The 17,738-nt window shown below is 40.0% G+C and overlaps 2 protein-coding genes across 2 annotated transcripts; one reads left to right on the top strand and one right to left on the bottom strand.

The window, feature by feature from the left end:
- The first annotated feature begins 8,669 nt into the window (after nt 1–8,669).
- On the top strand, nt 8,670–12,534 carry LOC102704810 (probable inactive receptor-like protein kinase At3g56050). The gene is made up of 5 exons (XM_040524694.1): nt 8,670–9,135; nt 9,256–9,274; nt 9,780–10,533; nt 11,476–11,608; nt 11,707–12,534. Exons 1-5 carry the CDS (start codon nt 9,018–9,020, stop codon nt 12,279–12,281), a joined length of 1,599 nt encoding a protein of 532 aa, XP_040380628.1. The 5' UTR covers nt 8,670–9,017; the 3' UTR covers nt 12,282–12,534.
- A 537-nt stretch (nt 12,535–13,071) lies between these two features.
- Nucleotides 13,072–16,046, bottom strand: LOC102716688 (importin subunit beta-1). The gene is made up of 2 exons (XM_006654218.2): nt 13,620–16,046; nt 13,072–13,535 (listed from the first exon to the last, which is right to left on the bottom strand). Exons 1-2 carry the CDS (start codon nt 16,028–16,030, stop codon nt 13,340–13,342), a joined length of 2,607 nt encoding a protein of 868 aa, XP_006654281.1. The 5' UTR covers nt 16,031–16,046; the 3' UTR covers nt 13,072–13,339.
- Between the last annotated feature and the right edge of the window lie 1,692 nt (nt 16,047–17,738).

Consider the following 17,738-nt stretch of genomic DNA (forward strand, 5'->3'; position numbering starts at 1 on the left):
TCCCAACAGTGTGATTTTTGTACGCGCGACGTACGTTCGTATTTGAGTGTTTTTTTTTGGCGTAACTTCGTATTTTAAATTAAGCTTAATTAATTAGATGGTTAATGAATAGATCATCAATCAAAACCAAGCTCGATCAATATGCTTACTTGTCTTTTTATTTTTCTTTTTGCTTCTCTTTTATTAGAAAACTGCAGACGGCTTCACTGCCATTTCCATGATTATCCTCTGTGGATGCCCTCTCTTGTTCTCTATTTGATGGATGGTCCATAGTAACTTGGGTGTACCGTAAAAAGATCCAGAAAAACAAAGTTACATGGCTCCTTTTATATATAAAGAGTTAGGCCCGATTAGTTCCCAAACTTTTTTTCCTCAAGCGTCGTATCGAATTTTTCGACATCTAAATTAAGTATTAAACATAGATTAAAAAAAGAAACTAATTGCATAATTAGGGTGAAAATCGTGAGACCTTTTTAGCCTAATTAGATCATGATTAGTCATAAGTGCTACAGTAACATATATGTGTTAATGACAGATTAATTAGACTCAAAAGATTTATCTTGAGGTTTCTAGATGAGCTATAAAATTTATTTTTTCATTCGTGTCTGAAAACTTTTTCCAACATACGGTCAAACATCCGACGTGACACCGAAATATTTTCGTTTTGCCAACTAAACGGAGCCGGTTTAGATCTTGAGCAATCCTAGAGATAGAAAACAATCATATCCTATATCATAACAAGCACATACAATACGATCCTATCCATAAAGCATCATTTATTTCCAGCGAATGAAGTGTCTGTGTCATGCATTCAGTATGGTTGTATTGAAGGATTATATGGAGAGAGAGAGAGAGCCATGGTCCTCCCGAAACATTAATTGCTAGCTAAAAATCTGATTAGTGGATGAGCTGATCAAGAATTGACTAAAATCCCATTACATTTAATTTACACACCTCCTAAATTAACAAGACCTCTGGGCCTCATGGAGGACTATATTGTGGCCACATGCGTGGCTTTACACAAAGAAGGAAACGCAACCATCCAGCGCAGAGAATCACTATCGCAGCCTGTATGTCTGCGGTTTTTTTAGAGCACTAGTTATACGTGCCTACTGATGTGATTCAGTGCATGGGTTAGTAGTACGATACTACGATACTGTAGCCTCATTTTTTTATAAAATCAAGAAAGCTGCACTTTTCAAAGTCGCGGAAAATCACATCATAGTTATTATGACTCTTGGTATTATAGTGATAAGGTTTTACAGAACCCTACTATTATGCATGTTAAATATATATTTATTGATTTTTTTTCGTCATAAAGTATGTTTATGAATTATTGCTTTCTATATTTAATATATGTTGTTTGTTTGATTTTTCCATATTTTGAATTATACTGTTTTACATGTGCTAAATTTATATGAGATTTGAAGATTATGGAGTTCTATGGAAGCCCTTGACCATAAAATGTATGGTTATATAGCGCAAGTTATAATCCACGTGGTTTTTTATAACTTTGTCCATAGAATATGGAATCTCTTACATTTACTCCTTTTTAAACCATGGTATGATGCATGTGCTCGTAACGCATTATGAGTCACACTCCTATAAACGTACACATACGTGTACCATACTCTAAACATGTATGGAAAAATTAGAGTGGCATATTTTGAAAATAACAAAGTCATCGTACATGTATTGTTATGTATTGTTATCGACAGATATATCACCTACCATAGAAAAACTAATTAATAATTAATGCAAACACATGTGTCAAGTATACGACTTGAACCTTAGATTCCACCGCATGATCGACCACAAGAGATTAATCATGTAAGCTACGTTAAGGTCGCACTGTAGCAACAGCCTGCCAGTGCTTTAGGTTGAAAATTGAAATTGTACCGTAATATTTTACTAACAGTGAGCCATGAATCACAAACTGTAACCTCAAAAGGAAAATTCACAAATTGGAGCGCGATGAACAAAAGATATACTGCATCGTGACCCTCCCTACCTATACCCAGCCCAAACGATCAAGAACTCCTTTGGATTTTAACACGAAAAAATTATAAGATTTTCATAGGAATCAGTTCGATTGCCACAAGAATTCTTGAAATCCACCGACCAACATTGTAAACGAGAGATGATTACAGATATAGATACTTTTGGTTTTTTTATCATTCATAAGGAGTATTTTGATATACCAAAAATTTAATGCGAAATTCAGATATCTCAGTTAAGAATTAAGGTATGCCGTATACAGTACCTGAAGATACTAAATTTATATATAAAAAAATATGTCACCTTCAGAGGTACTTTTGAAGTACGATAAAAAAAACCCAAATATATATGTTGTGGGATTATTGGGTTGATTGCTGGGTTGGAGTTTATCCCACTCGTGACCGCTAGTCAATCTTGCCCAGGAAATTAAAGTCTTCTTGGAGATGATAAATTTCTTCTGAGCAGGCATGCCCTGCTAATTCTATCTGATTGACTGATGATAGCAACAGTGTGCCCGTAAATAAATGTATTTGTAATGCGCTAATTTAGGTTAATTAATTGGTGCTGTTGTCTGCTCACCAAACATACAGGACGATCGATGGATGCTTCAGTTGTATCTGCCAAATATGTAAAATTAAAAGCTGGACAGCCGTCGTGTGGTTTCAGTTTCAACTAGAGCAAATGAATGTGGACCTTCTTGCCTTTACTTTGGATTTCCTTTAATAAATTGAGACAAAGCTAGCTTTTTTTTTCTCCATATGGTAAGTGCATTTTTTTTGTTTGTTCCTTTCTTTTTCCTTGATCTATATCCCGACATGAAAAGTGGTCAATTTTCTTTCCCTCATTTAGCTAGCTTTTACTACATATTTTAGCATGGTGGAGTGTCAATGGTAAGTGTGCAACTCATTAATAGCGACCCTCTGTTTTACTACATATTTTACTCTCTGTTTCCTGTTGCTATTACGTTTGAAGTTAATTAAAATATAAATGAATAGCACCTCATAATCAAAATTAAATTTATATATTACTTTCTCAATCAACCATTTCGTGTTTTCTAAGAGAAGGTTCAGAGAGTTACCCTAGTCAGGGCATGTTTAAAGATAGATTAGAGTCTATTATCTTATCCATTTTAGTAATACTAATTTATTTTACTTATTTTATAAATGTATGTATAAGGGTACAATCAAGTATGGTATCTTCATTAATATAATAAAATACTTTATATTACTCTTCTTTTGTTTTTATGTACGCAACAAAATTTCATTAAATAGATACTAACAGTCGACTCTAAACCATTATCTTCTATAATAACCATGTTTCTCTCTGCTCTCTTCTCTTCCCTATTGTCATTGTACGTGTCCTTACTGGATTCTCTGACTAATACTCAAGAGCTAATTCGACCAAAGGACCGTGGAAAAATTAAGGGGGATAGCTACAAACTCGAGGTTCAAGAGGAGGTGAGTTGGAAGAAATATACACCTCTAGATGTTGCTCTGAGAAAACTGATAGTACTTTCTCCACTTTTCTTTATTTGACGTCATTTAGTCTATATTTAACCATTCGTCTCGTTAAAAAGTTTATATAATTATTAGTTAATTTTATTATAGTTTAGTTTATTACTAAATAAATACTTTAAATATAACTTATAATTTTACATATTTGTACAAAATTTTAAATAAAATGAATGGGCAAAAATAGATTAAACAGTATCATAAAAAATCATAGAGAATAGGAGCGTTAGCTTTGCCAAAAAAAAAAAAACAGTCCATGCCTGCTCGATTGGCTGCTCCCGACACCCGCTTCACTGATCATGTTCCGGTCATATTATACATTGACTCAAATCTATCTTGTACCGTTGTACGTCTTTTCTTCTTCTTAAGGAAAGGGAAAAAAAAAGATGTTTGTGTTGTACTTAAACCATTATTATTCTACCAACTTAGCCAGCTAGCTCTAAAATACCCTACGGCCTAACATAAATCGTCGCTGATCGATGACCTTGACATGTCACATTAATCATATCCAAGCACCTCAAACACATCTCTGTCTATTTATTTATTTATTTTTCGCCGGTATCCCTGTCTGTTATAAAAAACAAATTAAGCCAGACATGTGCAACGCAACCAACTGTATATATCAACTCAGTACCAGTAGTGCTGTACTAGCTTGCCTTGATCTATCTACTACATATACAATAACAATATATGATGTGTGTGTATGTGTACAGAGGTACGTACGTTCGTACATTAGTTACCAAATGAAGCCGGTCCCAGATCGATGAAGCTGTTTAATTATTAGTTTTGCTTAAGCTTAAAACCTATATATACTGATCGATCGATACCCACCGCACGCGTGCACATGCAACTTGCATGTATGTATATCCATTTGAATTTATCTGTAATATACGTCCCTAAAATTTAAATGGGTTAAATAGTCCTGACCTTAAGAACCTAGTTTCTATGATTGTTCTATCTATTTTGTTCATATATGTACAAATTCGAAACTAAAATTTTTATAGGCTCGTTCATGCTAAAAATATTTATCAAATTTAACTGAAATTTGGCGTGATGATTTATTACATATAAAAACAACTTTATAAAGATTTTTGATCCATTTTCATATATAAAACTAACATATATCTCTTCTCTTGCTAATTGGGGTACCTATTTGATTATCTATGGATAGCCTATCTATACAGGTGAGCTCGGTATGGATTAACCCTATTAAATTGTATATTCCCGAACGGAGGATATCACCACATATTTTTGTTTCTAGCTTATACAAGCCTAAATTTGGATTTTAAAATTTTAATTTGGAGTTGATTTTGTGGTTTTTTTCCTCAAAGTTTATTTTCTATCCTTAATTTTTATATCGCTAAAAATACATATATAAAAATTTTATTCACATATTATTTTTTTGTCATTGAATACGCCGTTTCACCCGCTTAGGATCGGCTCGATGACACGCGTGAGGAGGAAGACGAGAACATCGTTGGGTGGGGCAGGCTAATAAAGGTAGCTGCACATATATGTACGACGCGGGCGGGCGAGGGATCCCCATCGCGCGCGATATGTTTTCCAACTTTTTTTTTTTTAAGTCACTGTTATATCGAATATTCAGATACTAATTAAAAGTATTAAATATAGATTATTAATAAAACTTACCACATACTCTGGATTATTTCGCGAGACGAATCTATTAAGCCTAATTAATCCATGATTAACAAATATGATGCTACATTAAACATTTATTAATTGTAGATTAATTAGGCTTAAAAAATTTATCTAATAAAATAACATTTATTTATACAACTAGTTTTGTTATCGATCTATATTTAATACTCCTAATTAATATCAAACATCCGATGTGGCAAGAGAAAAAAAATCCCTTAATCCAAACAGCCCTGGATATATAGCTACAGCAACGCTCCACCCTCCATGCCGGATTGATCGATTCGATCGAGAGGGAGGGAGACCTAGGACTTGTTTAGTTCCTAAAATTTTTTTAAAAAATATCCCATCGAATTTTTGGACACATAAATAAAGCATTAAATATAGGTAAACCAAAAAACTAGCTGCATAGTTATGGAAGAAATCTTAAGACCAATCTTTTGAGCCTAATTAGTCCATGATTAGGCATAAGTGCTACAGTAACCAACATGTGCTAATGACGGATTAATTAGGCTCAAAAGATTCGTCTCGCGGTTTCCAAGATAGCCGTGAAATTCGTTTTTTCATTCGTGTCCGAAAACCCTTTCTGACATCCGATCAAACATTTAACGTGACACTTCTCCCAAAAAATTTCTCAATCTAAACACCCCACACTATCTAATTAATTATATCCCTCTCGACATGAAAGGATTTTACATACGTGCTACATGGCATGGATCATGTATTCTCTCTATTTCACCCTATAGGATTTTCTGGTCTTACATAAATTTATATGTACGCTAATTAATATAGATACATGTATAAAACATATCGATACATCGATGATACATCGATGAATCTAAATAAATTCAAAGATATTATAATATAAGAAATGAGTATGTATCGATCGAGAGCTAGTGTATTCTTTTGTCGGACCATAGACGCACCTACCTCCGTGATGAGTACCGGTTGAGATTCATATGGGGAATACCTGCATTATTCCATTTAAAGAACAGCGGTGGTAAAAATCTAATTGGTCGTTAGAAGGAAAGTAATGTTTTTTTAGGGAAAAAAGCTTCTAAAAGCTGCCGTAAATATAGTGCGATTTTATAAAGGGGTGGCTATGCCCTCGCCACGCCGGTCTATTTCTAGCTACGGCTGCATGTACGTATCTGTATATCTTCTATGTAACTAAAATTAAGAATAAATTAATGATCGATTGTGTCTATGTACACTTTGTATTTTCCAATGTAATTAAATTTGTGATTTCAGTCTATGAATATTGTGTGCGTTCGTCGGATAACTTAACCCATGTAGACTTTACCCCTGTATTTTCGTTTATGTTTATAAGTCAAAATTTAAAATTTTAACTCTGAATATAGAGTTAATTTTAGGTTTTTTTATTATCTTTTAATTTTTAGCCTTGACACACGTATATAAAATTTTTATTCATAAATTATATTTCTTTTACAAGTTTATCATTTGTTTTTTCTTTAAAAAGCCAAAAAAAATCGACCCGTGTAAACCCAGATATTAGCTAGGTTAACTATTGGCTGCCCAGCATAAGTAATAGTCGGATCATGTTCATACGTCTTACGTCTCGATGAGCAATGAAGCTAGCTAGTTAATTTAATTTAGTGCTTTAATTTGCGATTTAATTTGACCAGATGGACAATGGCATGAATACGACGGGGACGATTTTTGAAAATAAAATTCAATTCCACTTAATTTGTTAGCATTAATTTCCTGTACTTATAATATGTTTGACCCCATCTTTTTACTTTTGCTTATACTTATAAGCCAAAATTCAAAATTTTAACTTTCAATTTGAACTTAACTTTATTGTTTTGCACCAAAGATTATTTTCCAGTTCTGAATTCTTGATCACTGGAAATACGTATGTAAAAACTTTATTAATAAATTATCATTTGTAAATATATTGTTTGATTTTTTATAGAAAAGTCAACCAATCACCTCTATACCATTATCTCACTTAGATTGTTTATCAAGATAAAAGATCATCTGATTTTTAGGATATAAACAATAGAATTAACTACTCTTTAAAAATCTACTTTAAAAATATATTTTTTAATAGTTTAGAAACCGTGCGTACAATAAAAAAATAATCTGCCTACAAATAACACAGCCTTAGACCATAATTTTTCTGTGAGAGTTTCGTAAGGACACCATCGACCTAACATCCCATATCTACCCCTGGCCACACAGTTCCTTCACATTTAATATAGTTCACGTAAAGTTTCCATTTTCCAAGTACACTTCAACGTACAACTTCTGACAAACAGTCTGTGCTAATATATTCTTCCATCGATCGATCGAGATTGTCTTGCTCTGTTTGTGGGGCATGCCATAGTTTAATCAGCTTGATTAAGATATCATAACGATTCAATCAATCAGCAGGGTGCAGTGTTGTTAGGAAAATCTCTTAGAATGATTTGCCTAATTAGGTGTCAAATCTGCATGAGACCCCACAGTTTTCTTTCACCATCTGCTACCACACTTTCTGCTTAATCCTGCCTGAACTTGACCTAGCTGCAGCTTGATAATGGTAGTAGCTAGCATCCCCCTTTGTCTTTGGCAGCTCATCCTCTTCAACTACCTCAACGGCAGAGACAGCAATATAGCTTAGCTAACCAGAATTTTCTGTATTTTTTTTCAATGAAGACACATGAAGCAGTGTTAGTGACTTGGTGTAAATGATGGACATTTAAAAAATCAAAATTGAAATTCAGCCTCAAACAGAGAACAAAACAAGAAACTTACGGTAAGTCGAGGTTTTTTGAAATTTGACTAGTTAGAGATGTAAGTTGGGTTGTGTCATATTAAAAAAGTTCAGACAAATATAAATATTATTCGCAGATTTGTCTTCACTACTATTACTTTGTCATCTAATTCTATTTTATTTTGTTTATTCGATATTTTAGTGCGTGGCAAATACTACTTAATAAAAATGATACTTTCGGAACAAACTGTAAGTCATTATTTTTTAAAATAAAAATAAAATTTCCTTGAGCCCTGAGCCATGCATATTGGCACATCCCTCCAAGGTGTTTTACCCAAATTTGCCAAAGCTTAATTCAGCTGGAGGTTCAAACGAATTCAACTGGAACTGACACCTGACCTCATAGCTATGGCAAACGAGGTTTGCTTCAGTCCAATAAAAAGTAGCAAAATGTATATCGAGATACTGGTACCTCGTAGTACCAAATCATTTCTGATCGTTGGATCTAACAGTGCACATCCTACTCAGTTAGATCTAATGGTGGAAAACAATTTGGTATCTCGAGGTACCGATATCTCGAGGTACTTTTCATTGGACCGGAGCAAATCTCGTAGCAAATTGATCCTCTCACCATCTCTCTTCAAGTCTTGATAAGCTAGCCGTCTTGAACTATAAGCCTCTTCTTTTTTCTCTCTAGGTGTAATGTAATCAATCACCACAAAAAGCATATCTAATCTAGATTAGGACATTGATCAACCCCTTTTAAACATAATCCGTAACAATTCTATCCTCCTGTGTGACCTCTCACCTATCAACTCCTCCTACTACTCATCAAGAGAACCCAACCACTGGAGAAGTGGGCATACATGCAGCAGCAGCAGCGGCTCACAGCTAATTAGTCCAAAGCCCAAATCGAGCCAAGCACAGAAGAATTCATTCATTGCCGCCGCGTGCCGTGGGCGGCGTGGCGCTCGCCGCGGTGGTCACACCCCTCTCAATCGTCGTCGTCGCCCTCTCCTCCCTCCCTGCCCTCTTGTTTTTCTTTCTTTCTTCCTTTGCTTTTCCCTGCCTCCTCTGCAAGATCAGCTCGATCCGCCGCCCGTCGCCATTGCTGTCGATCTCCTTTTGGCTCCATGGCGAGGCTGTGCAGGGCGGCGGCGGTGGTGACGGTGTTGGTGCTCTTCTTGCAGCTTCAGCTAGGCGGCGGCAGCGGCAGCGGCAGCGGCAGCGGCCATGGTGGTGGTCGGCATGGTGTGTGTTTTTGTTTTTGTTTCTGTTTTGATGATCGAGTTCTGCAAGCATGTTCAGGTTTCTGTTAAGCTGATTTGTTTCTGTCTTTGAAATCGTTGCGTTGGTGGAATTGGAGTGAAGGCGTGCGCCCTGCAGCTCGGTGAGACATCTCACTCCGGCCTGGACTTGGAATGACTAATGTTTTCTTGGCTCAGTTCATGTTCATACATGCCCTGAATTTCAGTGTGCAGATTCTGATATTCTTATAGGCACTAGTAAAAAAAACTTTATTTTTGGAATACTCCTGTAGTAATAGATTCTTGTGTTGGTGTAATCTTGTCGTAAGAGGTAATGAAGTGTTAGTTGCAGCTTGGTTAATTTCTTCATCATTCCATCACAAGTTTTCACTACACCTGAAACATGTGAACAAATATGCACCAAAATTGCCGGAATCATTCGTGAATAAATGTTTGGCGCAAAGACATTCTTCCACTGAAGTGAGTAGATAGACTGGTTGGAGAAATTTTGCGCTTGGAATGCTCTGCCATGGCTGTCAGAGATGGACAGCTGAACAACCATTCTGTTGCATTGCCTGCATGCCCTTGTCCAGTTGCTCGTCGTCTCCATCTGCTTCGGATTTACCTCACCTGCTCAATCATTGGCAGGCTGATCCATGCAGCCAACCACGGCAAGAAGCAATCTTTGCAGCAGAGCAGGCACGCCGGCAGCAAGGCAGGATGGCCGAACCCGCCTTCGTCGTCGGCGTCGACGACGACGACGACGCCGGCGAACCCGTTTGGGCTGCCGATGCTGCTTCCGCCGCCGTTGCGGGAGTGGCCGCCCTGGTTCGACATGCCGCCGGTGCAGGGCCCGTCGAGCGAGCCCGCGCCCGCGCCCGCGCCGGCCGCCGTCGCCGAGCACGCGGCGGCCCCGCGGCGCGGCGAGGAGGATCACCCCCGCAGCATCGCGTTGCCACCGGCCGCGGCGGCAGGCGGCACTAGCCGGCCGGAGGTGACGGCCGTGGACGGGGACGATGACGAGGCGAGGAGGCACGGCGGCGGCGGCGGCGGCAGGACCAACTACGTGGTCGTCGCCGCGGCGGGGGCGTCCGTGCTGCTGGCCGTGTCGGTGGCGGCGTTCGTGCTGTGCTACCGGTCCAGCAAGGTGGTGACCGTCCGGCCGTGGGCCACCGGGCTGAGCGGGCAGCTGCAGAAGGCGTTCGTGACGGGGGTGCCGGCGCTGAAGCGGGCGGAGCTGGAGGCCGCCTGCGAGGACTTCAGCAACGTCATCGGCTCCCTGCCGGAGTACGCCATGTACAAGGGGACGCTCTCCAGCGGCGTCGAGATCGCCGTCGTGTCCACAACCAAGACCTCCTCCAAGGAGTGGTCCAAGCGCTGCGAGACACAATTCAGGAAGAAGGTATTATTACCTCCTTTTCCAAATACTAATCAATTTGTATTAAAACTATCAAAATACTCGTATTTTTGCTATGAAAATATATTACGAAATATCATAGTTTTTTTATTAACTATGCTAATGGCGCTTGTTTGAATCAAATCTAGATTACTCTATAATATCAAGGAAAAAGCATAAGCTAATTTATAAAAATAAGTTACAGTAAGCAATAGGATGGCATTTTTACTGTGACCCTCCACCACTAGTAGAGACATTTAAAACAGTATTATAAAGTATAGATACACTTATCAATTTTTATCAAATTTATTTTTTTTATTACACACAAGATGCATGTGCACACGCCACACATTCCAGCACACCTTTCTAGTGGTTTTGATGAACGTAGTTGCATGTTTATTTTAGAGCAATTTTTTCATTCTTAATTAGATATCCTAAGGTTTGATAGCTTACATATTATAATGTATTAAATTTTACATAGAAAATAGTGGTACCTCATGATAGCTACTCAGATGGAAAAATTGCTCTCATCTTTAACATACAGAACATATCAATAGCATGGTATATTTTTTAAGAAAAATAGTAAATTTCCACTGAAACAATGGTCAAAGCTTAAAACATGAATATATCCTAGTAAATTACGCCGAAGTTAGCAGCCACATGGTTCCTTAAAAGAACATGATTTTTTTCCTAATCCCAGCCGACTTTAAGAAATTATAGAGGAATTTCGCATAAATCTATCCCCATAAAATTCTCACAATGCATCTTCGGTTTGGAGGACTTCCGAACGAGAACCAGATGAAATCGAACCGTTTTCGGTAAAAATCCTGTAAAATTCCTACGTCCCAACAGAAGAAAAAAAAGGGCCGAAAAGGATGCTAAACCGATCCAAGTGAAACATATAAGCTGGAGTAAAAATGGTGGCTGACATTGTGATCATTCTTCCAGATAACGAGCTTGTCCAGGGTGAACCACAAGAACTTCGTGAACCTGCTGGGCTACTGCGAGGAGGAGCAGCCGTTCACGCGGATGATGGTGTTCGAGTACGCCCCCAACGGCACGCTCTCGGAGCATCTCCACGGTCGGTGATGATAAGCTCCTTCTCCCGAGCTCCTCTCGCTGTTTGGTATAATGGCGGCTGCTGACATTGCCGGCGCCCGGCGGCATGCGAAAATGCAGCGAGGGACGACGGCCACCTGGACTGGGCGACGCGACTGCGCGTGGCGGTCGGCGTGGCCTACTGCCTGGAGCACATGCACCGGCTCAGCCCGCCGGAGGTCGTGCGGACGCTGGACGCCTCCACCGTCTACCTCACCGACGACTTCGCCGCCAAGATCTCCGACGTCTTCTTCTGCGGCGACGGCGGCGAGGAGGCGGCGAAGCCGGCCATGGCCGACAGGGAGAGCGTGGTGCACGGCTACGGGATGCTGCTGCTGGAGATCATGGCGGGGCGGTTCACGGCGTCGGAGGGCGGGCTGGTGCAGGGGTGGGCGGCGAGCTTCCTCCGCGGGGAGCGCCGCCTCAGGGACGTCATGGACCCGGCGCTCGGGGGCGCCTTCCACGGCGAGACCGTCGACCGCCTCGACGCCGTCGTCCGGTCCTGCACCGACCGCGAGCCGCGGCGGCGGCCGGCCATGCCCGACGTCGCCAGGCGGCTCAGGGAGATCACCGCCATGCCGCCGGACGCCGCCACCCCCAAGGTGTCGCCGCTCTGGTGGGCTGAGCTCGAGATCATCTCCACCGAGGCCGCCTGAAAGATGATGCCTACTACGAATCACCCCTGCATGCAGCATCAATTCCATTTGTAAATATCACATGAACCAAGAGATCCAATTCTTGTGTGGTGTTTCAACGAAACTGAAATGTAAAACCCTGTGAAGTTTTTTTACCACAGTTTCACAACCAATCTTCCTGAGAAATACAGCTTTTGCAAATTGCAGCAGAGTGCGAACCAAACCAGATAAAAAAGAAAATCAGTACTGATGTTTCATCCTGCAGATAACTGAAACCAAAGCAAGTGAAGGTGTGGTAGCATATCTACATAACTGAAACAGACATCTGGACAAGTTTGAGATGACTTGACAACAAGGTTGACAATTCATAAGAACATTGCATTTGCAGATAGACGACATGCTGACAACCTAGGTGGATCCAGTAACTTTTTTTTAAAGTGATTTTTTAGTCACTTGTCGATGTTTTGACGTTAATTAAGAGTATTAAATATAGACTAATAACAAAACTAATTGCATAAATAAAGGCTATTTCATTAGATTAATTTTTTAAACCTAATTAGGCCATGATTAGCAAATGTTTACTTTAATATCACATTCGTTAATCATGGACTAATTAGACTCAATAGTTTTGTCTCATGAAATAATCCAAAATATGAGGTAGTTTTTATTAATAGTTTATATTTAATATTTTTAATTAGTGTCTAAATATTCGATGTGACAGGACTTAAAAAAGTTACGGGATCCTGTTAAAACAGGGTCCTAATGCCACCTGAACATGATATAGAAAGCAGACAGTAACATCAGCAGAATAGAATGGATTAAACACCACAGGTAGAATACATTAACACGTTTAGCTGTTCAAGACATTCAATGCCAGAATCCACCCACGCCAAATGTGACGCATAACTGACTTGACAGACTGACAAACAAAGCACAGAAGAAGCCTACGACAGACAAGGGGTCCTACGACTGACGCTACATATATGTTGGTATTCTTTCATCCATCTGTGGCAAATGGTCTTGGCACAGCCACAAAAGAAACCTCCCCAATAACTGACAAAACAAAATAATCCCCTCCCTTAAGAAACCAGCGCTTGATTTATCATTCCCTGTGCCCATGACGCAGTGTCCCTGACTTCATCATCTGAATCGTTGCACTCCCTCAGGAACTCAACATGGAAGAGGTTGCTCTTGAACAGATCCTTGGAGCTTGGGCCGAGTGTGTCCGCAAGGTCCCCCAGGACAGCAACTGCAGCCTTTGTCACGCTCTCATCCCTGAAATACACACGCATAAATATAATGTAAAGCATGTAAAGAATTGGCGATATAACATAAATTGCAATGTGCATGAACATGAACCTGCTCCGGTCCTTGTAGACAGCTTCAGTGAACTGCAGCAGATGGCTTGCATAGGGTATCATCAACTGAGCTTTTGCACCCTTTATACCCTGGAGTATGCCAGAGTAAGCTTCAAAGATTCCCCGTCTGAGCTGGTTACCATAATCAACCATATCCTCATCGGTATGGTCCAAAACAGCAAGAAGTCCGGCAGCTCCTTGAAGCATTGGCATCGCATAAGGAAGGTATTTCTCAAAATTATCACCAATCGCAAGAGCAATGTCTCCAAAACATGAAAAAATTGGGGGCTTAACAGAACGATTGAGCATTGAGTTTGAAAGGTCCTTGAGAAGAACAGACATAATCCCATCACAGAAGGGCAAAATTTTGTCTTCCAAGGCACGACAGATATCACCCACCACTCCTACAGAGATGGAGCAGACTTGATACTCTTCATAGTTCTGTAAGCCAGCTTCCAGGTACTTGAAAAACTCAGGCATGTATTTCACAAAATCTGTGCCAGTGGCATAAGCGAGAGCACCAATGGCAAGCATTGCTTCCTCATGTACAGTAGAGCTGTGGCAAGCAAAGACACGGAGAAACAGAAGCATCAACTGATCAGCAGTCTGGGCGATTATCAACTTAGCATCTGAGCTGCTCAATTTCTGAATGATGACCTGCAGTACACCACACAGTAACGCCTGAAGATCACTTTGCTTTTCCTTGTCACTTGATGAAAGTATATGGAGCTCAAACGTCAGATTCAATCTCCTCATGATCTCCTGCAGTAACTGCCCTATAATGCCTGATGTTTCAGGTACGTTGCTGACTCTCACAATCTCATTCAATGCTTCATAAGCTGATGCACGAAGCCTGAAATGGGTGGTGTCAGCCCGATCCGCAGCAGAAAGGAGAGCGGCAATGAGATTAGGAAGAAAAGGTGTAAGCACAGATGAGATGGACTCTGCATCTTCATAACCTTGGGCAAGAAAATATATGGCTCCACAGACTTTCTCAGCCACATTTGGAACATCTTTACTACTTTCCAGCAACACATTCATGATACGAGGAAGGTTTGCAGTTGTTATGATGGGATTTGCACTGGTTGGAGAATGCAGGAGCTCAAATACCCTACCAAGAGTCCATGCAGTGGTGTCCCTTACTTGACTGTTTGGATCTTTGGTTGTGTTGAGCAAGAAATCAAGGCCAGCCTGTACCAGGGGAGCAAGTTTCTCAACAGAAGGACCTTCAAGGATGGAACCAAATGCAAAAGTAGCTGCCTCACGACAATGCCAATCAGGTTTTGCGATGTTACCCTCAACAAACGGCATAACAAGAGGGACAATTGCATCGCCAACAGTTCTAGCGATGAGCCCAAGGCATGTCCCACCACTCATGGAAATGTTCCATACATTATCATCTTGATCTTGATCTTCCTCTTGCTTTAACAGAGTCTCTAGCAGCATTGGAACAAGTGAAGGAAGGGCTTTCTCAATGAAACGATAATTTACTGTAGAATTAGCATCGTCAGATCCCTCGTATTCTTCTTGGAGCTCAATCTCTTCATCACAAATAGTGCTCCAGAACTCAATAGCTTGAAGTGCAACTGCTTCTTCATCTCCTTTGACAGCATTAGCTGTTAGATTGAATATGGTTTGCATGTAAGGGTCCAAGTGTACATAATATGTGGATGCAATTGCAACAAGGCATTCAAAGGCTGCCTGTCTGATCTCCATTTCTTTTGATACAGCAGTATCACAGATGACCTTCATTATATAATTCCTCTCCATTTCATTTGCAAAGTTGCTCTCAGCAAAATCAAGAGCATTATACAGGGCTTTAACTGCCGCAAGACGAACTTCAGGGCTTAGCTCTGTCTGATTCATCCCTTGGACAACAGCAGTCAGAACAGCATTCACTTGATCCTGCTCCAAGTGTTCAGGAGAAATCTCCTCGCATACATACCCTAAGGCCTCTAGAGTTGCTTGCTTTAGTGGAGCAGGTGCACCCTGTTGTGTCATATTGCCCAACAATTTGGCAATGAGTTCTTGCCATTCCCTCCGGGGGATCTCAATGGATGCAATCTTCGCAATGACTTGGGATGAGGTATGCCTTGCATCATGTACAGAAGATCCTAATGTTATCAGCAGTGACTCCTTTATCTTCTGTTTGATTGATGGATCTAGGCTGACCCATTGTTGAATCAATAGTTCCTTTTTTGCAGAGTCCTTTGCATCCAAAGAATTCTTAAGGATAATACCAGCAAGTCTTCTAGACTCTGGTGGTTTCTCATCCTCCGAAAGCTCCACTGATAAGGAGAGGAGGAAGTTGGGAAGATTCTGCTCCTGGAACTGCTTGAGGTTCCCTTCTGCTACTGTTCGAAGGTTGCCATCTGCAGATTGAGCTGCTAGCAGAATCTGAGTGATATTCATGGCTGGACCAACTGTCCTAGCAAGCATCAAAGAAACAGATTTTTAGCTGTAAGTCATGTTACGCAAAAAGCAAGTAAACAAACTAATTGAAAAGGGCAAAAGGCACATCAATCAACAATCCTAACAACTAAAGGCCATTGGGAGAGTTTGACCAAGCTTAGGTCAGAATAGAATCCTTTTGCATCCACAGATGCTTACAAAGTTTCATCACATACAGAATCCACACTAGCAATATAGTTAAGCTCTCCTTGTGTAAAGATTTTTAAATTTTAATTTCTCCCTATAAAACCAAATTGTTTCAGTTAAACAGTTGGAGAAGCTCCCCATTTGGTCATGAGTTTCATTTATTTGAGGGGCCCAAGATAAGCATAATTAAAAGTGCAAAGCTCAAGTAAACTATGCCAAGAGCAATTAGATATTCATCAGGCAGCTGCACGTCTACAGTAAGTCAGTAGAAACATTAGATAAAATGCAAACAACCAAATAAAAGAGCAACATCTTGAAACATAATGAAGTTACTCAAGCAAACAAAAAAAATTGAATAGGTGAATATGCAATTAGTATCAGGATCTTGAATAAGCCAACTAATAAGTTGTTTACCAATCAACCACAATAAAAGCAAAAGTATAAGTCCTTCAGTTCATATTATAAGATGTTTCAGCACTACCTAGATTCATCCATGTATCTATAAATCTATATGAATCAAGAGAGAGACAAAACATCTTATAATGTGAAACAGAGGCAATATGATATGATAAAAAAATGGTCTACACAACATACGCAACATAATCAAGGGATCAGCCACAATAACCATACCTTGAACAGGTAAAAACAGGTATAATGTTGAAACCAAAGAATAACGCCCAGCAGCAACTCACAAAACAAAACGCACAAAATAACCCACACAGCAAGCGCAAGCAGAGACACGCCTGGAGAGAATACTAGTACTTCTTTTTGCCGGGCTGGCTGAAGATGGGCCAACCAAATTTCATTAAGATAGGGAGAATATTAGTACTAATGACCAACAATAGGGATACAAGACAATAGATGGATCGGTACATTCAGTAAAAGGTTAACATGAAAAAAATGATATTCCCTCCATTTCACAATGTAAGACTTTCTAGCCTTGCCTATATTCATATGGATGCTAATGAATCTAGACATATATATAAATATATGTTCATCAATTGATGAATTTCGGCACGGCTAGAAAGTCTTACAATATGAAACGGAGGTAGCAACACTGGAGCAATCCAAATATAAGTGGATGGAGAAACATGTATTAAGCGTCCTTGCAACAAAAAAAAATCAAGTAAATGAATATACACTTCCACAGCACAGCACATGTTGACCTAAATCTTATTCGTAATATCTAAAACCGTCAAAATGGGCGCCCCTTCCCTCCCTCCCGGTAATATCTACGCCCTAACACGATATTAACCTACCAACAGGAACGCGTGCAAGCAGCAACTAGGTCAAAAACGAGCACTGAAAAAAATCCATTAGCCATCTCAAACGCCACTCCCCTTCGCAGGGAAACCCTAGGCGAACAGCACAGCCAGTGCTTCCATTTCACCTCACAATGGAACCAAAACATTCGGTGCCGGATTCGATCTCGGTAACTCACAGCAAGCGAGTGAGGAGAACAGCCTGGACTAGGTCAAGTCAAGCAAAGTTCCCCCATAGTGTTCCATTTTTCAAAAAACAA

The sequence above is a fragment of the Oryza brachyantha genome, chromosome 5, assembly GCF_000231095.2.
Source record: "Oryza brachyantha chromosome 5, ObraRS2, whole genome shotgun sequence".
Lineage (NCBI taxonomy): Eukaryota > Viridiplantae > Streptophyta > Magnoliopsida > Poales > Poaceae > Oryza > Oryza brachyantha.

Coding starts and splice junctions, on each gene's coding strand:
- LOC102716688 (XM_006654218.2), bottom strand. CDS start 16,030: ATGAATATCACTCAGATTCTGCTAGCAGCTCAATCTGCAGATGGCAAC. Junction 13,536..13,619: donor GTCTACAAGGACCGGAGCAG/GTTCATGTTCAT, acceptor TGTGTATTTCAG/GGATGAGAGCGTGACAAAGG.
- LOC102704810 (XM_040524694.1), top strand. CDS start 9,018: ATGGCGAGGCTGTGCAGGGCGGCGGCGGTGGTGACGGTGTTGGTGCTC. Junction 10,534..11,475: donor AGACACAATTCAGGAAGAAG/GTATTATTACCT, acceptor TCATTCTTCCAG/ATAACGAGCTTGTCCAGGGT. Junction 11,609..11,706: donor GCTCTCGGAGCATCTCCACG/GTCGGTGATGAT, acceptor GCGAAAATGCAG/CGAGGGACGACGGCCACCTG.